Genomic DNA, 26,803 nt, shown 5'->3' on the forward strand with positions numbered 1-26,803 from the left:
TAATTCAGATACTCTGTCCATCACCACCCCCTTTCATGAACCTGTAAATACCAAGCATCCAGGTTAAAGGCCAAACACTGAGTGGGCGTACTCAATGAGTCCCGGGAGGACTAGGAGTAATGAGTATTAGTGGTAAGTAATCTGGTCGTTACCTCTAAGTCCTTTTTACTCCTACGAATCTGCGGTAATGAGAAATACAAAAGCTTTCCCTTTTGTCTTTTAGATAAAAAACCTATTAAGCAAGTTGATACAACACCCTTGTTATTTCATACTAAGCATAACATGTCTTAAAGCATGGCACAACTCTAGACCACCCCCCCAAAAGTCAGTTTGTCCGCCTCCCACATATTCCGTCTTTTGTCCAACAAGGGCATTCACAGTGGATCTTGTTCCTGCTCATCAGTGCTCTGTGATGGAGACTTCTTGTCCCTCAGGATCAAAACCAATGTTGGGTCTAATATGGGAGAGTATAACTCCTTCCTAAATTCTTTCCTCTTTTATGCTTAGGAAATGCTTCACCTTCTTCTCCAGTGTCTCTAGAAGAATCTTGTCACATACTTTAGATTCATTTGTGGGGCTATTTTGTGCTTAATCCTCTTTAGCCAATAATTACAATGTCTCCATTAGCTATGTGTTATCCGTTTGTCTTTTACAATATGTAACTTGTAAATACCAATAAAAACTTTAAAAAAAAATCTTTTGACTCTACCTTATCCATAAGAGTTACCCCTATTCCTTTTCCTTGCAGGTGAGGGGCTCCTTGAAGATGAGGAGACATCTCATTACTGCCAATTAGACCTATGCTGGTCCATGATAGTACAGAGATAGCCAGAGAACTTAGCCACGATTAAAGAACTACAGTAGTTCAAGCTGAAAAACGATACATGAACACTTACCTGATGCCAGCACGTCCTTGTTATAATAACCAAAATATCCCAATTTCTGACCTATGACCAAAAATAAGTGCGCACATGAGCAGTCCTGTCCTCTACCGCACATGCGAGGACATGACCACTTTTAACCTCACACGCTTGAGAATAACACAATAAATCCCCCAAAATTGACTGAAAAATTCAACTTTGTTAATAGTAAGTCTTAGGTTTTTTTCTCATAAGACATTAATGTATGTTTAAAAAAAACTGAATTTGAGGCGCGGGTATGGTTTGTATGGCAGAGGCACGAATTATGGTATACTCAGCTAAGTATAAATTCCTAACAGTAGTTGTTCAGGGTTTTCTTTTACAGTAACCCTATCTTGACTAAACGTGGCATTTTTCTGTGCATTTCTCAGTTTTAATAATAATAAACTTTATTTCAGTCAAATGACCATAAAAGTGCAATATGCAAATAAAATTCATATTACAATTACACGTATTAATATATACAAAAGACAATGACACAGAAATAGACAACAAGTGACAACCTAAGCATAACATTATCTTGCTTGGACAGGTAAAACCATTAGCAGCAGAAACCTCAAAAAACGTAGGATGAGCTAAAACAGTCCATCCTGCTGTCTGGAGAATCCAGGCCAGCAGAAGTTTTTCGGGCCCTGAAGTCATACCAGTGTCACTTTAGTCTTGAGCTATTAGTTAAAACCAAATAAAAATACAGACAGTACATCCAAATGTACAATACATATCAAGAATTAAATCCAGAATGGCCATTAAAGTACATACACTGCTTCAGGCTAACCTGCAATTGTCAAGTAACACCCAATATCCCCCAAATTTAAAGACCTAAGTATACCAGCAGTGGACACTTATTGGAGTTTTGTCTCCTGATGGCAATTATTCTATAATATCAGGCCTAACATGCTCCACAATCTTTCACTGTAGCCCTCTAGTACCCAGATATGATGTTGTGGGCAGTTTTAGAGTTTACACCTTCTCTGGTCATGAAAGTTAGAGATTCCCTGCGGGCAGCCCTTTCGATCTGGTGTTCCAGGCCCAATGCAAGTAACCTGCTACAGAAAAAACTGTTGTTTCCTTCATATCCCTTTTCAGAATTCGTAATGGCCCCCAATAGTGCTTTACACCGTCTAGCTTGCATACTGTAATTATCCATTTCTTAGGCGTCAGTATGGGTCTTGGGCAGAATAAGAAAAAGTGATCTTCTGTTTCTTTGGCCTGTGGGGCTGTAAGGGCGACGCAGCGGGGAACAGCCTGATTTATCCCATTTGGATGTGAACAATCTTCGGGGTAAAGTGGCACTTCTAAACTGCACATACAAACGTTTTGTTTCAGGGAAATAGGTTCTATCCATATATGGTTCAAAGTTGGGTGAGCATTTATAGATCAATAATTACCCTGTTGGACTCCAATCATTATGGTCAGACCAGATCTGTAGCATAATATTATCCCAGTATGCTTTTTTCCATTTCTGAGTAGCACCTTAAGCAGCTTCTGCTTGGGTGTTCCATAGTTCCCCCATTTTCAGCAACTCACACTGCTTCTTCACATGTTTCAGCCACGGGGTGCGTGTGGACTTGTCTATCACAGGAGATTAGATCTTCTTAGTGGATTTCTCAGTTTTTTTCTCAAACTTGTGTTAATATCCAAAACTCGCGATGAACAGTTACATTTTGAGATGTTTTTCTAGTTATCACACTACGAGATCTATATTGTGCCTTTTTCTGGCTGAATGCTGCACACAGCCCTGATAGGCTTATATGCTGTCACAGCCTGATTGTATGGGATATTGTTTGTTTAAGAACATGTAGTGCCTAACCTGCACCGGAGGGGACACATTAGCTCGACCCCATCTAAAGGGTGACTAATGTCAGTTCTGAAAACTTGAGTAGTGCAGGATCGATGCAGCCTAGATCTGGGTTACCTTTGGGTCTCAATTAGTGGTGTGTACACTTTTACATGAATGTAGGCCTCTGAATAACCCTATTATTGGCACACCTGTACTCCAGAGAGTTTCATGCCTTTCCTAATTTACGCCCAACCACTGTTCTTTACTGTAGATTGCCCCTGTTTTATATAACGTGGTAGTTGGTACTAAAAGTGGATGTGCTGTTTTCTCGCCCTATAACATAAAACAATTTTCGTCATGATTTTCCGACTAAATGGATTTGGGTATTTTGTCAGAAAAAAATTTGAAGTGGTTATAAAGTCCTAATTTTAACATGAAAACCCAGATGCTGAACACTTCACAAGCCCCTGATAGGAGTGAAAATATTCCTCTGAATTGCAAGAAGTTTGCTAAAAAAATTATTTGCGGCTACCTCCCCCCATCGCTCCACCCCTCTACAGCACTGTGATCTCGCTCACATTCCGAATAGTGCCATTGATGGTGCCAGCCTTTAGCTCTCTTCTAATAGAGGTGGGCTGGGAACAGATTCAGAGAGAGAGCTGAGCCTTGGGTCTGCTATGGCCCTGGGAGCCACAGCAGCAGCTGAGTCACTGAAGGATTTGGCATTGAAATCACACCACAAATAACCTGTCAAAATAGGATAACATTTTAAAACGAATCGATAAAAAAATTTATATTACTATGCATGTTTGAGTTGAGTATATTTGATTGTATCGTTGCTTTTATGATGGTTAAAAAAACTTTCTGGTGTTAACTTAGAAACATTCAAGACCCCACCCTGGGGGCCATATGAAGTTGTCAGGACTCAGGAGTGAACGAAGAGGCACCAGTTATTCATTCCTACTGTAAGCGAAGTTGTGTGAACTACATTATTGATTGTGCCAAGGCTGATCCATGCACATTGAAACGCCTAATATTTAAAGCGCTCAGGAGTGTCAAAGTCAGAGATTTAGAACTATATAGTATAATGATGGAAGTAGGATCTTATGATCTGCCTGACATACAGGAGATGAGGCGAATGACCGGAGCCGTGCGGGAAAATCTAACATGTAATACGCTAACAACAGTGCAGTGGAATTCAGATCTGCTACAATCTGCAAAATATAAACATGTGGATTTAGTAATCGATACAAATACCATACAGGCTTAAAAGTATTCAGGATGGAATCTACCTAGTTACATAAAATGGAAATATTTAAGGTTTAGGCAAGTGTACATACAGATTGGGGAGTTTAAAGGGAAATGGAACCAGGCACTTAAAGATATACTAGCATGTCGGCTTTGTGGAACTTGTAAGAAAACTCTTGATCATTTAATGTGCATCTGCCCTAAGCAGCTGCCCATACGGAGAACGTTATTTACGCCCCTTGTTTAATAATGCTAAAATAAAAACAACTGCAGAGGCCGTATGATACTGTTTCAGTCTCAAAGAGGACAGTGCAATAATCAGGAAGGTACTGTTTTTAGAGCATGCCTATAAAGCATTATTATATATTTAGATATATGTGTGTGTGTAAATGGGAAACAGCCATTACATCGCGGTCGTTACAGCGATGGCGTTTGTTACATCGCAGTACATTACAACGCAAGCCGTTACATCGACTTGCTGTAAGGGGCACACCAACCTAAGGAATAGTATAATTTACTATTCCAACACCATCCCCACTGTTGCGCACACTGGAGTTAGATTAGTAAATGATACTATTCCTAAGTCCAGCGCGTGCCCTACAGCAAGTCAATGTAACGACTTGCGTTGTAACGTACTGCGATGTAACAACCCAGTCATTGTAACAACTGTGTTGTAATCGCATGCGTTGTAAACGCATGGAGTGTAATGTGCTATATTCTTGTAAATACAGTTTTATGAAATGTGTATGCCCTTTTATAGGAAGTTTTTATTGAAATCATTTCATCTCCTAAATGCTCACATTTGTAATCAAATGATTAATACAATAAAGCATTTTACTACTAAGACATTCCTACTATATATGTTGCCAATGATGATGTTATACAAGGAGCAGCAGTCTTTCAAACCTTATGTGAGTGAGGGCTTTGCATAGTTCACATCTGAAAATGCTCTGATTATACGATCAAGGAAAATAAGGCCCTGTGAAGACCAGTGATTACCCTTGGAGAGCACTGTTTGGTTAAGTGAGGAAGCTGGCTTTGTGGCCTGGTTTCCTGTTTACATATTGTGCATTTCTGCTACTAGGCCTAGAGCTCCTTCTGTATCCTGTTTAATGCCACAATGCTTTGTGTTAGGTGCTTTCAGGAGCTAAAGTAGTCCAGTGTTCGGTACATTATACACTTATCACGTTCTGTCAGTCTGACGCTGTACACATAACATAATCTGTATTTGTAAAGTGCACGTTCACCCAGAATGGCCTCTTGGTGCTGAATAATAGATGTGTATTGTTACCGAACTCAATGGTACTCATCTTGTCGACCTCAGAAGGATGAAAGGTTGAGTGGGACTTGCCGGGATTTGAACCTGTTACCATGCGGTTAAACACAGGTTGCTACACTGGACGCATTAGTCCACTAAGCCACCAGACCTGGCATTAAAAGGCGAAGGCTTTATAGCAAAAGGACAAAGTAAACTGTAAGGGATGCAGACCTCTTTAATGTTGGTCTCACTAACTCCCCCAACTTAACAGACAGTCAATTTTCAGGCGAGGCTGCACACTTCAGAGAAGCCCATCGTGTAGATTCGTAATTCTTGGATTTGAACTCCATTCTACCTTTTCTTGTTTCGCATGTTGCACTCCAGGGGACAGCTTGTGAAAACTGCACTGCAGTGCTGGGCTGCAGCCTGGAATGCCCTTAACCAGGTGTGTTTGACGAGCACAGAATCTCCTCTCTGCACCCAATGGTGCCAGGAGTTGCCTACTGTGTATCAATCGTTTGGGGTGAAGTGAGAGTATTGCTTCTGCTGGACGGTCTGGTGAGGTGGCACGTGCTTAGCCAAGGAGACGACTGGGAGCTGTTTGGTGCATGTGATGGTGCCAGTAGTTGCCTACCCTGGTCTTTCAGTTTAGAGAAAGGTGTGAGTAGAATAATACAGATGCTTCGTTTAGGTGGTGAACGCTTTGCAAATTCACTGGATTTTGAGTCGTGTTGGGGGCGTGATGTAGCAGTAGGCAATGTATTGTCTTCCACCACAGATCCTCTGTCTCACAACAATCACTTATGTAGGCCAGAATGTGGTGCATTCAATACAAGGAAACTTTGCAACCCTTGTTTGGGGAGTTGCATTTGTAGCGAGATGAATGTGACCGGGATCACTCTAGGGTGTACCAACCAACCTTGCTTGTCTGTCTGTTCTCCCACCTCCTCTCCTATCATGAATCAAGTTAGTAGAGAGGGCATGGACCTGCTCTCCCTACACTCTAGAGCAAACTTCAAAGGATTTCTTAGTGTAAGGATAGAGAAGAAGGGGGTAAAGGGAGTAGGAGAAAGAAGGGAAGGAGAGGCAACCAAAGTAAGGAAAAATATGTCCCATCTTCTCCATGTGTTGCGGTCACTTTTTGTCACCGTTGACCTGACTTTGGAGTCAAATTGACAGACCATAATCCCTGCCCAGTTCCTTATGTCGGTCAGTATGTTGGGTGAGATCTAATTTCCTTAGTTTAGAACATGACGGGGGTCATAGGTTTTCAATAGCCCACAAACAACAGTCTCATTTCTTGCGGGCTTCAGTTTCAGGTTGCCTTGTAGCATTCGGGTGCCTACTGTCTCCAGGTTTTCGAAGTGTCCAAATGTCTCAGACAGTTTTTTCCACTTTTAGAATAATCTTTATATATGGTTGGTTCGTTTAGTTGTAACAGTTGAATTCAAAGGTGTTGACGAGTTCAGGACCTGGCTCTGACTACTAGATTAAGAAGCGGAGGGCAGTCGTCGAGTCTCGTGGAATGTCTACCTTTGCGAGAATGCTGCAGAGAGGAAGCGGGGCAGTGACTCGATTTGCAGTCTATTGGGGGAAGGGCTCCGCCTACCCTCTTCAGGGAGACATCAGTTGGTATAGCCCAAATGTGGGCCTAGCATGCCAACAGACTAGCTGCACTGGACGCCTGTGCCTCTGCGGCCTGCTGACGTACACCTAGGTGGCATGGCAGTAAGGGAGAAAGAGCTGGAGCCAGCCTTACTATTCAGGAGTAGGGGGCCTTCAAGCACATACTTTACACTGATGCAGGCAGTTAATGAGAGCTAGAATATATGCGGCCAAAGCATAGGGTCAGATGGGCATTAATGGCTGCACTTGTCAAAGGGTCTGGCTTTGCACAGTTATAAGCTGTTCAAGATTAATCAATTCTTTTAAAAACGCATCCTCATCTCCTTACATTCTTTTTCTTACCATTATCTCTCTCAATTACATCTGTATCCTACTCCTCCTCACCAAACCTTCCAGACCCCACCTTACTTCTTTCTCCCATGTCCCTCACCTGCGACTCCCTCACCTTCCAGTCTCCCTCGGCCTCCTTCCATTTTTACCTGATTCCACCACACCTTCTTCTCTAACCGCTTTAATTGTCTCACCTCCAAATTTAATATTTCCTCTAATTTCTTTCCCCTCCACATAGTTCTCTACGTGTCAATTTCTTTCAGATTATCACCACCTTCCTTGTCTGTCTCTTCTCCAACCCCTCTCCAGGTGTTACAGGAGCTCACTCGCTTCTGCAGTCCCCTCTCTTTCTTTCACTTCTATTATTATTCCCTTCTTACCTTCTCCACCTCTTATTTTCGCTCATCAATGTCTTCCAATTCCCATCCCTACTCCATCTCTTGCAGCAACTCTCACCTTCATCCATGTCCCTAACCGAGTGGTGCCATGTAGACGTTGAACAGGGTGGGGCTGATGGAGGATCATTGGGGTACTCCGCAGGTGGTAGTTGTGGCTTCCGAGAGGAAAGAAGGGAGTCTGACCCTCTGCGTTCTGCCGGAGAGGAAAGAGCGGATCTAGTAGAGGGCCTTGTTCGGGATTCCAGCGTCGTGGAGTCTAAGGGCTAGGGTGTGGTGTGAGAACGTGTTGAAGGTGGCGGAGAGGTCCAGGAAGATGAGGGCCACAGTCGCTCCCCTGTTGAGGAGGGAGCGGATGTCGTATGTCGTGGCCAGGAGGGCGGTTTCGGAGCTGTGGTTGTTCCTGAATCGTGATTAGAAGGGGTCAAGGATGTTGTTTCCTTCTATGAAGGCGGCGAGTTGACTACTTTTTCCATGACTTTAGCCGGATATGGGGGTAGGGAGATAGGTCTGAAGTTCTTGAGGTCGGTGAGGTCCGCCAAGGGTTCTTGGCGTGTTTCCAGACGTCGGGGAAGGATGCAGTTTTGAAGGAGCGGTTGATGATATGTTGAAGCATGGGGCGATGATATCTGCGGCTCTGTGGTAGATGTGATGGGGACAGGGGTCCGTGGGGGCCCCAGAGTGGGTTGCCTTCATTTTCTTTAGGGTGTCTTCGATGCTGAGGGTAGTCCAGTGGTCCAGTGTTGGCTGCGTGGTGTGGGGAGCAGTGGATGCGAGTTCCTCATGAGGGTTGTTGTCATTGAAGTTGTCATGGATTGTCTTGATTGTGTGGGCTGAATCTGTCACAGAGGTCCTAGGAGGGTGTAATATCGGTAGTCTCACTGTTGGGTTGGGTTAACTCTTTGATGATGCACGACAGTTCCTTCTTGTTGTGTACGTGAGAGGAGATTCTGTCCTGGAGAGCTTTCTTCCTTGAGTATCTGATGAGTTTGTGGTGGGCTGTGATGTCTGCTCTGAAATTGTCGCGGTCCGCTAGGGTTTTGGAGTTCCTCCATAGCTTTTTGAGGCATCTGCAGGTTTGTTTAGATTCTTGGAGTTCGGTGGAGAACCATCTGGCTTTCTTGGCGTGTGGGTTGGATCTTGAGGGGGTGATGGTGTTGGCGCAGTCGGTGATCCAGTTGTGTAGGGTGCGGGCGGCGGTGGTAGGGTCGTCGTCTGAGGCGGTGGGAGCAGAGCTGCTGAGGGAGGCAGCGAGCTGGTCCTTGGAGATCATGTTCCAATTCCTGAGCTGGAGCTGGTGTGGGGGTCTGCAGGAAATGTTAGTTCTGAAAGTGAAGTGGACGCAGCGGTGGTACGTCCATGGGAGTTCGGAGGTGTGCGAAGGTGATGGAGTTTCCTGCTGTGAAGATGGGGTTTAGGGTCTGTCCCGCTGAGTGCGTAAGTTCTGGTACGATCTGTTTGAGTCTGATGTTTTGGAGGTTGTCCAGGAGGGATGTGGAGTTGGGGTCTAAGCTGTTGAGTTGAGGTCTCCCAGCAAGGTGGAATTGGTGGAGGTGGTTGCTTGTGGGGAGATGAAGTTGGTGATGGAGTCGGAGAAAGGTGTGCATGGTCCAGGGGTTCTGTAAATGAGGGTACCTCGGAGGGTAGTGGACGGGTTTGTCTGTATCTTGAAGTGGAGGTCTTCCATCAGGTCTGTGGGCCCGTCTGTGTAGGTGCTCAGACAGAGGTTGGCCTTGTGAGCGATGGCGATTCCTCCCCCAGTGCCGTTGGTGTGGTCCTTCCAGGTGACCTTATAGTTTTCTGGGATGGCGATCGGGATGTTGGGTCCCGAGGCGGCATTCGTCCAGGTTTCGGTGAGGAAAGTGATGTCAGGGGTGGTGCTGTCGAGGAGGTCCCAAGGACTTTCCATGTTTTTAAGGCTTTCTATGTAATCGTGTGTCCATCCACTGGCTCCTGGCTGGTGCTGCTAGGATCACTGCTACATGCAGTGCTCTGTGGATGCGCTCTGAAGCTGAGATGTCGGTGAAGAGTAAAGGTGGTCAGTCCATATCAGCCTCTCAGTACAGGATTCTCCAGTATTCCTCGCTGTGGCTTTTCTTGATTGCAAAGAGATCCACATCTGGAGTTCCCAATCCTTCACAGATGTTCTCTCTGGGGAATTATTTGATCTGCAAGCTCTTTCTTCTGCCACGTCATACATTCAGCAAAGGAAGGTCTTCTGTTGCCCACGGGCTGCCTCTCTCCATCAACATTTGTTTTCTAGTTTCTTCCTTCTTTTGAATGTAATGACTGTCAGCTACCATCAATATTCCCAACTGTGGCACATTAATAGAGACCTGTTTCTCTATCTGCCTTGCTCCAAGTTCCATTCATATTTTTTATGCCACAAATGACTTCTTTATGGATGATCCTTTCAACACCATCAGAGAGATAGTTTTTCTTTTGACACTTCTGCTGGATCTTCAGACTCTCCAAGTGACTGTGTCCGTTGTCCATCGCTTTCATTGGTCGCATTTGTAGGCAAGGCATGCATTAGTCACCAGCTCTATGCCACCACACGTAGTAAAACCTTTGCCTTCTGAGATGCACAAGGCTATTCATGAATGCAGTGCATCCAACTAAACAATGATGCAGGATCGAAGTCACTGTTTGGGTAATACCTGATCATTTTCTGACCGGCACCGGCTCTACTGCTGGGCATATTGCAGTTCTTTTTTGTCCTCATTGATGCTGAACTATGAAGGCATAGGCTGTACTTAATAGTCCAGATGCCTTACTGCAACAGACTTTTTTTCCATAATTGGCCCAAAAAAGCATGACCAGTGCAAATTATCTCACAGCTCATTATTGACGCACGTTTGTCATAATGGCCGACCACTGCGAAAGACCAGCTCGTCAGTGACGTTATTGGTACGGAAAGTCTAAGGGCTCAGGCAGCTCTTTCATGCATCACTGATTCCCCTCACCCACCCCTCTGCTTCCGCTCCCCACCCCTACCCCCTCCCGTCGCCTTGTGTATTGGCCTCCCAGCTGCAGAAACTGATATTGAGAATCTTCTCCTTCTGCACAGGGGCGTAACACAGGCCCCTGCAGCCCACACGGTGCAGGGGGCCCCTAGGTCCAAGGCTCCCCTTCGGCACTGAACTCTGTCCGGGAGAGCTCCTGATTGAGCCCGGAGGGGGTCCCCCGAAGTACCGTGCAGGGAGGCCCCCTCGCGTTTCGTTACGCCAGTGCTTCTGCAGCAGCAGCCCCCACCCCCAAAGAGGCGGCCATCGTGGGCTGCTTGGAAAGTGAAAGTGCGCATGACACGCTGAATGTTGCAGGAAAGCATGTTCTGACTGCAGTAGGTGAAACGCATTAAAGAAAATAGTGCTTACAGCTAAAGAAGATGTACTGTGTAACAACAGAAGTAAAAGGGACAGTCCTCATGGGAAGTTACAAAGGTGGTACTAAGGAAGTACTAACAAGCCTATTACTGAATCAGAAGCCAGCATTTACGAAGGACAATGACACAAGCCAAGGACAAATATGGGCGGTGAGTGGGCTCGACCTAAAAAGGTGAACAGGGTACTAACACTGTTGTTGTCCTTGAAATCAGACTACCATATTACCCTGCCATTAACATCACTACTTTTATGGTATATTTCCCTTCTAAACGCAGAATAAGTGTGGTCCCATCGTCACAGTACTTTAGCGAAACCGCTACAGACCTTCAAAAGACCATCGAGCCTCTTGCACAGTCATGGGCCTGTCTTTGGTGCTCTGACATATGTCTAACTCTTTCCCAAGGTCCCTTTGAAGCTCCCAACTGTCTTACATTGTAGTTCTTCTCGGCCAGTTTTTTTCTGCACCTCTTAAGTTTTCCTTTTACTCTTTCTTTGATTATGCTTTTGCTTCTGGCCAGCCTCAGTGGCCCTCATAAATCCGCGGCACTCTGTTGCTTGAGAAGTAGCTAAATGGGTCAGACAATCACTCAGTGCAGTCCAGGGCTTTGGCAGCCTTTCGTCTTGGACCAGAACTTGCAGCAGGTAAGGGGCATATCCTCAGAAATCGCCTTGCCCGTATACAAGGGTCTTTAATCAAGGATGGATGCATCGACAGGGTACCTACCAAGAGCTTCTCTGCTCAGATACTCTGGAGTGGAGGAGTGTGGCTCAATGGTTAGAGCGGCAGACCCTGATGCAGAGTTCTGGCCAGGGACCAGGGTTCGATTCCCGCCTCGGCGTGGTCTCGGGCTCAATTTCCTCGGACCTGTTAATTCTCGCCTCGGTGCCTATTCTAATCACGGGCCCCATGCTGCAACTCTGGGCAATACCTTGCTTAGCCTCCACACCGGCCCCAACAGCGCTAAGGATGCCTGGCTTCACCCTGGGGGTGCCCAGGAGTGGACACTTCACAGGGAAAGCCAGGAGGGGTTCCACAGCGGTATGAGTATCGGCGCCAGGAAGCCGAATAGGCGACACCGCAAGGTGACCGTCTGGTGACAGTGCGCTCTATAAGTACCATGACATGACATTTACTCTAGCAAGAAGGCTTGGGACTATGTGCTTCTCTCCAGAGGTGGTGGCTCGGTCTACAGGACCAGGGTGGCGCTTGAAAAGTGAAGTAAGTTGAACAACCTGAAATCTTGCCAAACCCTGCAGAAAGCTTGCTTGGACACCTTCCGTCTTCTAAACGTCTTCCTACCAGAAGCAAGACCGGACGGTTGCACCAAACCTTGCCTGGTACCATCTAAACCCATGATTCGGACATGGGGTGCAAGTCTATACTTCCACGCTGCTCATCATGGCACTCATTTCAACATTATTCGCGTGCCAAGGAAAGGACGGAACCGTGATTGTGCCACGTCTGCTTCAAAGTAAAAGGAGTCTTCAAATACTAAATAACCCTGCAATTTCTCCCACAATTAACTTGCCCGGAACCAAGGCAACTCTCTAGAAGCATGCATTTATGAAGAGTGGAATTCCTGGAGACCAGAGAGCTGGCTCTTTGCTTGGTTTCTCTGGTGTTTACAAATCCCCAGTGCACAAAAAAATCCTGGTGTTTGTTTGAAAATCTACCTGATTAGAAATTCATTTTTAGCATCAATAGATCATCCTACATTCCTTCAGTTCTTTCGTAAACCTAATACTACCTGTATGTATTCCATTTTTTCTATTTCAGACATTTGCTACAGCATGATCTTGTGCTCAGGGTGCTTCAGATTGCGTTGTAGTGAACACTTTTATTGCAGCAGGAGCATCTCAGAATGACGTGTTGTAATGGTGGTGCTGAAACAAGGCATGCTGAGCAGGGTGGGCTGGAAGGTGCTGAGGGCAAGAGCAGACTGCAGTTAGATTTTGTATCATAAATCATGTACACATGCATGATCTGAGACACGGGTGGATTGGGTTGTGATATCCCAGAAGCACAAGATTTGTTGGTAAAGTACTTTAACAGGGATTAGAACCCAGCTGGGGTCTCCAGGATGGGGGGTAAGCGTCTATGCAACTAGACCAAATCTCAGCATCTATGTAAGTTTGTTTTGATCATTGGAGGGGAAAGTTCAGCTAATGCAGCCTTGTTGTCGAAGTTTTTGGGGATAAAAATATACCTTCTCAATTAAAGAAGCATCGCATTTGCACTTTATTTCAACAGAAAACCTATTTTGGGAAACCAAGATAAGCTATGCTGTCAGAAAAAATATATATCATGGAGGAATGTAGAAAGGAGCAACCATATAGATGTTACACACGCTCTCGCTTGACATGAGAGCAGCAGTACTGTCCTGTGTATGTAGCTATTGTCATTGTCTGCTCATAACATCGGCTCACAATATCTTATTATTTGGTTTTCATATTACACATATCTAGTGTTTAAAATTATTAATTGTGTGGGAATTTCCACACCATACGAAATTAATATGCTAATCACAGAATAATATTTCACAGTCACTAAAATATTATTAATAGAGAACTACCTTTTAGGTCTGGTGTTAATCAAGTCCTTTTCATTTTTACTAAAATTATACCTGTAATATACTTACAGGGGTATTCAGTCAGCCCTCTCATCACCGTTGTTGTGTATTTCACATTTCTCTTCTGCCCACTCCAGCATTTGGCAATAGGTCAACCCACTTTAACTATTTTCTCTCTTCACTATGAGTGATTAGTGAATGTGTGTGACAGCATTCTTCCCTTTCACAAGGAGCACATCTACACAAAAAGTAGTTCATTCAGTGCCAGGGGCTTCTTGTGCTTTTTCAGCCCCAAAAATATTTTTGCCTTTGGCCAATGTTGTTTTTAGTGCTCGATAGTGCATGCGCTCTCGCTTGTAAGAGATATTGTGTTGTGCAAGGGGCTTTGAGCCCACCTACTGCTTACCATTCGTTGGCTTTATTGTTACTCTTATTTGCTGCCTCGCAATTGGCCAGCGCTTGCTGACTTCACTTCCTTCTCTTTTGTGTGGAGCATAGACCAAGTACTGATTGCTTCCTCTTGATCAGGGTCCTTCCGCTGCTGCCAGCGTGACGGAAGTACTCTTTTGCTTTTTTTTCCCTTACTCTTATGTTATGTTGCTTTTTCCCTTCCACCCCTTTGTCCAAGTTGCTTATTCCCTCCCACCCTCCGGTTATCTGTGTTGCTTATTCCCTCCCACGTGTCTGTCTTGCTACTTCCTTGCCTCCCTCACTCCAACCTTCAGCTGTCCATGTTGCTTATTTCTTTCCATCCCCATTGACTGTGTTGTTCCCCCACCACACCTGCCATAAGAAAGATACCCTACCTACATGATAGCATGTTTACTTAAACGCTGTAAACTCAGTGCAACGGCTTCATAACGGAACCCAAGCATTGCTTTACCATCAAACATTTGCAAGTGAAACATCACATAAGAATCGACAAATAAGTTTAGCAGCTGCAAGGAAAGGCACCTCTTTGCCCAAACCATATGATTATAGTAAGGAGCACAATAGTATAATTTTTAAGTCTGTTAGCATCCTTCTACTTGGTTAACTTCCATATCTGGGTTGCTAGTTCAAGCTTAACTAGAATTCAACCCCTAACAGATTCTGAAAGGCCAAGCCCGTTTAGAAAGATGTTGTGACTAACCGTGGGCGTAGTAGCGCAACGCGAAGCTACGCGAACTGCGTAGTGCGGAAGGGAAAATGCTGTTCGCACTGATTGCACAGTGCTGGATGCTTGTCCGCACTGTGCAATCATTGCAAACGGCATCTTGCACAGTGCGGGCGGTCGTTTTCTGCCGCTTGAGTACATTTGTACTCAAGCAGCAGCTTTCTCAACGCGGACTGGTAGTTTCTCATCGTGACCATGTCTCCTGAAAAAAGTGCAGAAAATAGTGCCCAGCTGTGCCTTCTGTCTCATGCTGTTTCTTCGCAAACAGCCAATGAGATAAACTTGCACCTTTTCTGCTTATAACCAGGGGGAAATAATTGTTATTTTGCCTTCCGGCATAGCTGGGACCATCAAAAAGCGGTTACAAGATGCAGACTTCGTTTATTAACACTTTTTACTTGTGGCTGGTCAGATTAGTTGACGCCTTTCTCCTTAGACCCCCTCCCGCCTCTTCACGCATCATTGTGAATGGATCAGGTCTGAGAATGTTCAAAAGTTACAAATAAAAAGGTTGTTTTTATCAGAGCTCAAATCTGCATGAGAAAATTCCAAATTACCCCTTGCAGAGAAAGATAGTAATGTCTCCAAAGTAAACATATTTCTGCCAACTTATTCTAAATCCATCACATTTTTAAATATGTGTAAATGCTCATGCAAACATGAGCCTGTAGTGGATGGGAGAGGGGGAGGCTTGATGTAACTAAAGTAAAAGATTCATGACATGAGCCTGGGGAAATAAACGTATGACTTAATGCAGCGCTGCATTTAATCGAAAGTTTAGTCGGTTTGTATTTGATTCTGTTATAGGCGTATTTGTCGTGTAAATGACTGGAACCTCTTGTTTCATAGCAGTTGCCTTTCTCAACATTACTAAAGCAGTTCATTTTCAAATGTAAGTAAGACCTATTGCCTTTGCCAGTGCTTGCTTCTCTTTACGCTGTAGGCGCACAGTAACTCGTTGCCTGACGAGGTTTCTTTTTGGAAATTCCACCTGCAATGAGAAAATCTTATTTTTTGATTCTGCTATCTACCTACAATATTTTCAGTGCTAAAAAAGAAGTTGGAATGAGAAAACATTGGGCTCAGTGTTTCCATTTTAAATATATCAATATATTTCTCTCTTTAGAGATCGATTTAAATTTTTACAACCAACCGAATGTAAGCAGCATGAAAGGGTAATACAAGCTTTTATTGAGCACACATGTTTCCGAATGAAGAGAATTTAATTAAATTACTATAATACAATGCAATACAATACAGTGTGTTGTTGGCAGCAGTAGAAAGATTAAGCAATGCAAAGGGCAATGTGTCTCCCCGGTTCAGGGCCCAGCCTGCCTAGGTTTTCAAACTAAATGCTTCTAAACACCATACATTTAGTATTTTCTGTAAGTTCAATACCATGCTTCTTGTTTTTCTATTTTACATAGTTCATTTGGCACTTTAAAAATATAACTTTGCAGATGTGAATTTAGCCATGCCTGACATTATGCTGCTCAGGCTGATGCACACTGAACTGCACTTATTTTAGCAGCTTGGCTTAAACTTGTGCACAATGACATGGAAACATAAAAAGAGCACTGAAAGGTGTGAATTGGCAGTATACCCACATGTGTAGATGGGGGAGACCCTAGTTTATCAGCAATAAAACAGTAGTTTGTGCACATTTAACAGTACTTGGTTATGTGTCTCATTCAGTGCTTTATTGGAGCCAATGTTTGCAGGTGGGGTCCATCAGCTCTCATTTTTGGGACCGGTGCTTATTTTGTACGTCTCCCCTGATGAAAGGGGAATGTGCTGTCGCTGTGAAACATATTGTTTACTATAAGGAGGCATGGAGCCTGCCTATTGCTTACCATTTGTTGACTTAATTATCACTCTTATTTGCTGCGTCCTATTTGGCCAAGCTTGCCGATGTCACTTCCTGTTCTTTTGTTTGGAGCAAGGACTAAGTACTGATTGATTTACTTTGATTAGTGTCATTCCGCTGACCGTCCACAACTCACTGTGAATAGGTACTATTTTATTTATTCTTCCCATCCTTGTTGCTTCTTCCATCCCATCCCCCAACGGTTGTCCTTGTTGCTTCTTCCCCTCCTACCCCATCTTGTTCTTGTTGTTTATCATCCTTCCACGCCCTGCCCAAATCTATGTTTGTTCTTTCCTCTCACAAACACCTAGCGGCGGCTGGCACAGGTAAACGCGGCGGGCGGGGAGAAGTGGTAGGGGATGGGAAGTCGACAGACGACGGAATAGGTCAAATTAAATTAATAATACCTATTCCGTTGGCTGTCGACTTCAGCCCGCCGCACTCTTCCCCACCCCACTGCGCTAACCTGTGCCGGCTGCCGCTGGGACCATCCTTCCATTGTCTTGTTGTCTCTCCCAACTCATTGTCTGTGTTGCCTGTACCCACCCTCCCTTTGTCCATGTTGCCCACCCCCACCTGACAAAAGCAAAAAAAGCGCTAGGATGTGAGCAGCGCTGGCCGTGTCATACTTGGTTTTTCTAGCTCTAGCCATGCTGCGCAGCCACGTTGCTGTACAACATGGCCAAAAGACATTGGTAAGTAGCAGCCATAGATGAGACCTGTTGGCTTTGCTAATGCTTGTCTCATCACACTTTGTCCAGAGCAAGAGAGAGCAAAATACACAAGGGGGAAAGAGCGAGGAAGAGAAAGATAAAAAAAACATAGTGATATGTTTGACATATTACGAAAATGTTTGCCAGCACAATGCTGAAAAAAATTGCATTCATTGTAAACTAGATATGAAGATTACATATTCAGATTGCATAAGAGAGAAAGCAGGAAAGAAAAAGAACCTGCAACAGTGACACAAAGGGTAATGGAGTGTTTGGTAGTGGATGGAAGAGGCATGAGGTGGAACTACACTACGTGGCATTGATATTTCACACACCGAGACTCATTAGCACCAGCCACAGGTTTCTGAGCAAAACCTCGGGCCGCAGCACTTATTCTTTTACAAATTAAGCAGTGGTCTCACTCTCCTGTCTTGTCTCCCATAGGTGCTGTCTTTGATCGCCTTCATCTGCGAGGAGGTCGTGGAGCATTGCTCGAACTGTGGTGCGCTCTACTTTTTTGAGTTCATGAGCTGCACTGCTTTGCTGCTGAGCCTGGTCGTGATTCTCGTCTATGCCACAAAAATTGCGGAGAAGGTTTCACTGCCGAGGTTAAAGCAATGGGTGAGAACCTTAATTTTACACATCTTTTAATAAAGAAACATCCACTGAGCCATTTCCCAGTTCAACTAGAGATGAGTTCACCACACTCACAAACTCGGTGAATCTGATCATCACTGCTCTGAAGTCTTGGTCTAAAGGAGCATCACCACCACAGTCCTTTGGAAAGAGTTCATAGTCAGAGTTGTTTTGATGGGCCAACCCAGTGGTGACATTTCCCTAAGTTTTCTCCCTCTAGTTCTGACATGGTGATGGACTTATCTTAATCCAGTGGAGTCAAGGGGTTTATGTCCACATGAAGAATTATTTTGTCATATTGATCTGTTCTGGTGCTGTGCTATACAGAAGTCTTGTGTTACCATTAATTATACTACTGCAAACATGTAAAGTATGTGAAAGGTTGCTTTAAAAAATATTTTTGTTGTTTAGTTTATAAGGCCAACTATATCAACCTTACCCTTAACAAAAGTTAATGCATCAAGGAATGGCAAAACATATAGTTACTATTACTGATACATAAGTATAATACATTGTATTGTAATGTATTGCAGCATTTATTTAGTACTTCCTACCCTATGTGGGGCGCTGAAGCGATTGCCTTCGTGTGTAGCACGCTACACCGTGTACGGTGTGTGGTTGGAAGGATGTTGTCTTTATATATTCAATCCTACATGGGAAGTGTTTCCACGTCACTTGTGATGACCTCCGAGGTGCAGTTATCGTTCTTGGGACGCAGGGCGTGGAAGTGTGGTGGATGATGAAGTGTGAGAGACAAGCACACAGTTTATGGTTTTCAGTATGCTGGTAGCTGTGAACAGGGCTGCAGGTCCCTGTATGGTATTTCTTATGATTATGATCTGGTTTCTGCACTGGGTTGTCCTGTCTTTGTGTCTTGCTGTAGTCCTGAGCTGGCATGGCTGGAGAGAGAAAGAAGTGGACAGATCTGTTGAGATGGGCATTGTTATTATTATCCCTTATCTGAGTGTCATTGCGAGACCTAAAGAAACGAACTGTGTAGAAAATATTTGGGACTTGCCGTGGTGGACTCTACTGAAGTCCTTCAAAATGTCCAGCTGTGCTGATGGCTGTTTTTTTGACTAAGACCACTATCCAATGATGCCAAATTAAGGAGCCCACATTACATCTGTATCACAATACCATAGAACACCCAGGCTTGGCACCCTGAGGCCCTCAACACTTTATTCAAGCACTGCCCGCTACACTAGTTCGCTTTGTTCATTCTATGGCCGCCTGAACGGTCTCCACATCTGTCACCACTGTTATCGCTTTACTTCACACAAGACCCGCTTTCAGTCACCCCACAGTCGCTTGTGCTGTTTATTACATAGCACTGCTTTAACCATCTATCTGTCAACAAAGCAAGGCTCCTCGAGGCCTGGTGTCTTGCATGTCCGGCGTAAATGGAGGGGGGGGCGGAAGGGGATCAAGCAGCACCAATTTTACCCTCCGGAACATTTGTTCCCTGCATGAGGAGTTTGGGAAGTGACGGTCAAGGGTGGATTCCCTCCAGTTGTCTTCACCAAATTCAATGCTTCATCTAGCCACCTACCTGCAGGGTGCAACTGAGATGTTATGTAGTACAATTCCCTTTAAGGGGGCTCCAGGGCCCCCACAGTTCCAAGGCAATCTCCAAACACCTAGTTTCACCCTACGACATCTCACTGCCCATACCAATGATAAAAGGAGATGATTCAGTTCTTTAAAATGTGTTGCGGAACGAGGTCTGGAGAACGATGGACTGCAGACAAACACTAAGGTAGAAACCTCTTGCGGGCATTTGGTGCTCTCCCCATTATCGCTAGGTATAAAGCATTCCAAAATTCAACAGAGCATTTTAGTCCTTCCATGACTGCCCATATTCGGCGAATATTGTGACACACGGTTAGGAGTCGCCCGTGTGCCCAGATACCTGAAGTGAACAGTAGCCGGCTGAGGCCCCATATCCTGCCATGCCTCCCTAATGGTCTGAGCCTTCCCAGTGGGAACAATTTGGAATTGGTCTAGTTAAAATAGATTCTGGTCACCTTCCTGAATCGAGACGGGTCTGCTAGTAGGATCAGCATCAACCTCACTTGGTTCATTAAATATATATGTTTTCATTGTCAAGAGTCTTTGAAAGCATGACAATGTGAATGTTTTGCACCTATCACATTTTGTTACAGATGTTGAAGAAAACTCCATCTCCTGTTTTCTCAAAAATGGGTAATTTGGGAATTGCAGCGATAACTGCAGGTGGATTCCTTCATATATCATCTATGGAGCCAGGGTCTCTTACAGAAGGCAGAACTCAAATATATAGCCTACTGTATACCCGTTTAATTATCGATCACATGATTGCATTCAAATCAAGAGAACAAGCAAGTGCCTAGCTGAGCTCATGAGAGTTGGTACATGTCCTTCTAGAGTAACAACAATGTAAACCGCTTCAGATGAGCACACTAGTTTTCAACGTTCATTCCTCTGTTGCCAAGATGCAGCACATAGGCGACCGCATTCTGTATCCGAGCTTAGCATGAGCTCGAAAACATGGCAAGGTTACAGTTAAGACATGCTATACCTGTTTACATTCTTCTACCACAAGTATAGGTAACTGGTATCTTCACTTGCTAGGTCCTATGTATGTGACCGTCTCATTAGGGTAGGGGTGTATAATAAGAGGGGCTTTCGCTTACTCGTAAGTTTGATCAGACTGTTTGAGCTGAGTGAACGTCATGGCTTCTGATTGAGGCATATGTAGGAGCTACCTAAAACTTGCATGTAACATATAGAATGAAGGAGTAATTTGCATGTGTAGACTTTATTACACCAGCAACCGAGTCAATGGACTTTGATAAGGCTTCATAGAATAATCATCAGAAAGTTACAAGCCTACACCAGTGCATTGTACTGGTAGCCTCCCCAGGAAAATAATAAGCAGCTAGGAAGATCAGGACGGTTACAGAGCTATAACCAGGGGCGTAACACAGGCCCACGCATCCCCCGCAGTGCGGGGGGGCCCTCAAGCTCAAGGGGGCCCCCTCAGCACTGCACTTCGGCCTGAAAGCTCCTAATAGAGTTCATAGGGGGCCCCTCCATGTACCTGGCAGGGGGGCCCCCTCAATTATCGTTACGCCACTGGCTATAACTAAAGAGGATGAGAAGCTACACCCTTTAACCAAGACACGAGTTTGCTGCTAGGAGTGTGGAAGAAGACAGGGACTTTCTGAAGAAGTTGTTGCTCCTGTCTTTGGGCATGGTATGATGTAAGCTAGAGATGGTGCTGGAGAGAGCTGCTCTTGATGATTAGCGATACCAAAGGGGATGTGGACGGAGCGTTTGAGCAAATCAAACACTCACCCCCAGTCAACTGATTGGGGTTTAATCCATCACCATTCTTTAGCTCACTCCACCACCCCAGTTCAGACATGGCCATATGCAAATCAGTCCGACCCTGTGCATCATGGGAACAGTCCAGCCCGAACTGCCTAGCCATGTCTTTCCTGGACCAGAAACAAGCATCCTGGGACCGGTTTCGGATTCATAATCCTCATCAGCCAGGCTATCTTGAATCCAGTGGTAGAGTGAGCAAGGGACCCATGTCTGGTCATACCCTGCCAACTTAGGGCGAACAGAGCTCAAGCCCCCCCACACGCCCCGGGGACTGCCACCTCCCTGGGGCACTAATATTTAAAATAGGGGGTTTGTGACGGACCCCCCACCCCCTGGGGCTTTTAACTGTTGGGAGGGGGGCCGCGTGGCCCCCCTCCTGGAGCCCTTGATGGCCCTGGGGACCGCCACCCCCCAGGGCAGGCTCCTGCAGTGTCCCGGGGTGCCTATCCCTGGGACACTGCTGTTTGCTATGGTAGAGTATAAACATATGGTATCCCAACTGGTATTATTTGGAGACAATTATAAAGGATATGTTAACAAACATTATCAGAAAAGAGAAAGGAGACTCGTTCTTGATCATAAATGTGCTCATGGCATCATATTTATCCAAAACAGGGAAAAAGGCAAGTAACAGTTGTATCAGCACTGTAAACAGTTCAGTTAAAACAACCCTATTTGTACTTGGTGCTCAAGTGGTGCTAGTGATTGTACACGGTGGCGACGCAAGTGACAAAGTGATCAGCAGAGAACGGCGCAAGGTGACTGGTGCATAAATATATACAGTGATTAGGATAGTCAATATGGTTCCAACTGAATTGTGGTCTTGATTGGTTCTATTTTGGGCTATAGATTTTAGATGAACCACATTGCGTGATGCGCCTCGGATTGCGCTGGGTAGATCACGGCGTTTTGATCCTCTTGAATTGGGATCTTCCTAGGACTGGGTTGAGCGATTTGTAGTGCTGTACAAGGGGTAGAAGAACGGAGGGGGGGGAGAGGTGGCAGTCAGTGTGGTGTGGAGTCTGGGGAAGCTGGACCCAACAAGTGGAGTCACGACAAGTCATGGGCTCGATGTCAAGTTTCGTGGCGTAAGCTGGGTAAAAGCGATTGTGGAATGGAGGTCAATTCAGTTGGGAAAGGTCCGCGTGGGAGGCGGAAGGCGGAAAAAAGCGCTAGTAAAGGGGTGAGTACAATCAGAAAAGTTGGAATTAACCGATCCAGCTAAAGTAAGTGGTGGCAGCTATAGTAGGGAACAAATGTGCTCAAGAGGAGGCGCGGTGGCGCGGCATAGCAGTAGTGTGGGCTCACCTGAAGGCATAGTGAGCGGGATTCTTGAAGAGAGACAAGTTCTCATAGGACGGGAAACCAAGCCTGGAATCGTTGTGTCACTCAGGGAACTTGAGGCATGGTTGGCGAGCAGGAACTGGGCATCGATCTGGTCACGATCGATGAAAGGAAAGCAAATCTGGAAGGGAACGTGCAGAGTCAGCGGGGAGTGCGGATGTTGGAGGGGGGGTCAGGGATGCAACTAGAACGGAGAGGAAGTTCACCTGGCGGTCGGGAGCGTGGGAGAAAGCAAGCAGGAGAGGCGTAGAGTAGTTGTAAATCCCCTCGTGCACCCGGGTAAATCAGGGTTAATCACATCGGGCAGGAGCGGGGCATCGATCCAAGAGTGATCGAAGGTAGGAGATTGAATCTGTAAAAGATACGGTCAAAGTAAGTAGTAGATCGCTGTGTATCGGAAAGATCATACGGGTGTATGGGGGATCAAGGGCAATAAAGCACGTACCTCGCTGGGTGAAGCTGGCTCGTCTGAAAGGGAATCAATCGAAGTTGTCAGGGCAACGCCAAGGAAGACGGAAGGCTAAGGGCGGATCCGGGGGGAGTGGCCGGGTCACGTGAGGGGGAGGGGGCGGGAGGCGGGCTAATGTGTGCAATGGGTGTGCCCGACTGACGTTATGACTACGTAACTCGGAGCAGTCAGTAATTCTCCATTTGGCAGAGAATAAACATCCTAGAAAGTGCATTACACGTACGTGACAATGTAGTATCACAGGAGTTCGGTCAATTGTGAAACATTTAAGCAGTCATGGTCACAGTCATGGTGTGGTCATAATAGACGTGAGTGACATGCATGGTCATTGGGTGTATCAATGAAGGTGACTGTCATAATAACACCATTATCAGCATTGGCATAATTTAGTGCAAAATGAAATATTGAGACAATTAAAACGTTCATCATAATATTGTGCAAGGCCGCTTAATGATGAAGCAGTAAGGGAATTGGCTCGAGCAATTGGCCAGATATGGGGGGAAAAAAGGGACATTAATTAATGACTAACATGGTAACATACTATGTAGGGTAGTAGCAGGATGTGGTATACATAGTAATAATAAAAAGGTGGTATATAAATGGATCACTGTAATTCAATAATGAAGCAGGCATCATATTATACAGTCAATGAGTGAAGAATAGAGATCGATAAAGGCGGGGAGAGGAAGTGATGGGAGTATATTCTGTAGTCACAGTACCATTAAACTGAGAGGGTGCCTAGTGGTGTCAAGTAATGGAGCTACCGGAGGCCGGTGGTACTTGGACCTCAGAGAAATCAAGGGGACTAGGCAGAGGACAGATGGGTTCAGATGGCAATAGTACTATTCCATTCATCTATAGTATTGTTGACGGAGTCGCAAAGTGTCATCCATTTGCATTCGCATCTGTTGAGCAGGATTTTGATATCTCCACCTCTAGGGGGGTAGCGTGACCTGTTCTATCACCTGCCACATGATGTCAGTCTGGAGATGCTGTTTTTTCCAGGTAGTGGGAGACCAGGGGTGCCGTCATAACCTTGCAATGGATGAGGCTCTTGTGTTGAATGATTCTATTCTTTATAGTCTGGGTGGTTTGTCCCACATAAAGAAGATTGCAGGGGCATTGAATGGCATACACCACATTTTGCGATCTACAGTTTATTTATTTATTTCAATTTATATAGCGCATTATCACCCCAGGGTCTCTAAGCGCTTGTACAAGAAAAAAACAACTCTACAAAAAAACAGGTAGCCAACTTACAACACTCCCCATGCTTCTCGGAAGAGTATGGTTTTTAACATTCGGCGGAATGGCAGTAGATTAGGCTCCTTACGGAGATTAGGTGGTAGTTTATTCCATGCTGCAGGAAGCAAAGTGAAGAAAGCACGCCCGCCCTGAGTGGACAGGCGGAAACGTGGATTGACCAGGAGAGTGGCTTCAGAGGACCGCAGCGCCCTCCCAGGGGTATAGCCAGATAGTCTGGTTTTAATGTAACTGGGTGCGTTACCGTAGACTGCCTTGTGGGAAATACACAATCCTTTAAACAATGCCCTCTGTCTAACAGGGAGCCAGTGTAACTGACGCAGGAGAGGTGAAGCATGCGTCTTCCTAGGCTTCTTAAAGATCAGTCTCGCTGCATCATTCATTACTGTCTGAAGCCCTATATACAGCGCATTGCCGTAATCCAATCGCCCCAGAATCATAGCTGACACAGCGCTTCTTAGAGTGGAAAACGACAGAAATTGGGAGATCTTACGAAGCTGTCTCAGAAGACCAACACACGTGCCTACCACTACAGGCACCTGTTTCTTCATAGACAAATTGCTGTCAATATGGATTCCCAAGCTTTTCACCACGGTTGCTGGTACCGGCGTCCTACCCAACTCCTTGGGCCAAAACCCGTCATTCCATGGGCTGCCTTAGATGGTTATAGGCAGCACCTCGGTTTTATCAGGATTAATCTTCAAGGAGTTGGCGGACATCCAATTTACCGTGTACCTCAAGATGTTATGCAACCTGGCTTGTGCTCCTGGAGAATCCTCTATTTGGATGACGATCTGCGTGTCGTCAGCATAATTATAAATCTGACATTCCATCTGATTAAGAGCTGAAATCAATGGCTGCAGGTAAATGTTAAAAAGGAGCGGTGAGAGAGCCGAGCCTTGCGGCATTCCACAGGTGATGGCCGCTGATGTTGATACTAGGTCGGACAACTGCACTTTCTGCGATCTATCTTGCAAGAAAGAGGTAAGCCAACCTAGTGCAGACCCCCCGATACCCAGATCTCTCACACGTGACAACAGTTGACTATGACACACCGTGTCAAAAGCCGCGGAGAGATCAAGTAGCACCAGGGCTCCTGGGATCTTTTTATCAGCTCTACACCTCAATTCGTCTAAAATGGACACCATCACCAGCTCCGTACTGTGATGTACCCGGAATCCGGCCTGATTCTGCTCTAACATATCATTGGTCTCCAGATGCTTTGAGAGGTATGTCAGCACATGCTGTTCCAAAACCTTTGCTAAAAAGGATAATTGGGAGATGGGCCTGAAATTCTTTAGAATTTTGACATCCGCCCCAGGCTTCTTGAGCAGCGGAATCAACCGGGCCTCCTTAAGCATAGCCAGAACTTGTCCAGTTTCCAAAGACTTATTTAGGAGGTTGAGAACAACCTCTTCCATCCCTGGCATAGCTAGCTTAAAAACCCTCGGGGGGCAAGGATCCACCTGGGAGCCTGACTTTACCCTCCCTACCAGGCTGGCTAGCTTCTCCTTCGTAATCAAGGGGAAAGTATTCAGGGGGTTATCAACTTTAGGACTAAGAGGCGTAACTTGTAGTGAGCATTCTAGGACGGGAGAGCGAGAGATTTCTAACAGGAGATCTTCAATTTTATTAATGACAAAATCCTGGAATCTTTGGCAGTCCTCCTGCAAAAATGCAGGCCTCTGCTCCTTATTCTTCCTCAATTCAGAGAGCACCTTGAAGACTTCTTTCTGCGGATTTCGGGCTGTTGCAATCCTAGCCTCAAAAAACTCAGATTTTCGTGCTAGGATAGCCTTTTTATACACGGCAAGCTCTTTCTGATATAGGCTCTGTGCCGTCGTATTGTAATCCCTCCTCCAGGCTCTCCCAGCCTTCCGAAGGGCCTGTTTCCTTAACCTCAGCGAGTCATTAAACCAAGGCGCTCCTGCTCCTTTGTCCACCATTTTCACCTTTCTGGCCGGTGCCACCACTTCGATGGTTAATTTTAGTTTGTCCACTACCTTCTGACAAGTGACCTCTATGTTATCGTCGCATGTAGTTGGTACGGCGGAGTTTAGTAAGTTTCCCACCAATTCTTCCTCGTTTATAGAGTTCCATTGCCTCACAATTTTCCAGGCTGCCCTGGGTTTCCCTCCACATTTTAGTGCCACCTTCTGTCCCCTGATCAAATAATGGTCAGACCATACACATGGTCTGCTAACTACTGGCCTGACCCCGAGGTCAGTCGACCACACCAGATCCAACGTGTGGCCCTTGTCATGGGTGGGACCTGTTACGTGTTGTATCAGTCCAAGCGCTGTTAATGCTTCCTCTAGATGACTTGCCTGCCCCTCTTTGGGAGATATCTCCCAGTGGAAGTTAAAATCTCCCATGACCAACAGGTCCTTATAACAAGACCTAAGGTCATAGACCAACTCAACAAAACCATCCACAAAGTCAGGAGCAGCCCGAGGAGGACGGTACACCA

At 45.4% G+C, this 26,803-nt stretch overlaps 1 protein-coding gene across 1 annotated transcript in view; it reads left to right on the forward strand.

Annotated features, from left to right (window-relative positions):
- CMTM6 (CKLF like MARVEL transmembrane domain containing 6) overlaps positions 1-26,803 on the forward strand; it is a 91,255-nt gene that overhangs the window by 30,612 nt on the left and 33,840 nt on the right. Inside the window, exon 2 of the mRNA XM_078663931.1 lies at positions 17,694-17,870. Coding sequence (XP_078520057.1) covers positions 17,694-17,870 — 177 coding nt within the window. The remainder of the gene's footprint in view (positions 1-17,693; positions 17,871-26,803) is intronic.

Source organism: Lissotriton helveticus, chromosome 10, assembly GCF_964261635.1.
Source record: "Lissotriton helveticus chromosome 10, aLisHel1.1, whole genome shotgun sequence".
Taxonomy (NCBI): Eukaryota; Metazoa; Chordata; class Amphibia; order Caudata; family Salamandridae; genus Lissotriton; species Lissotriton helveticus.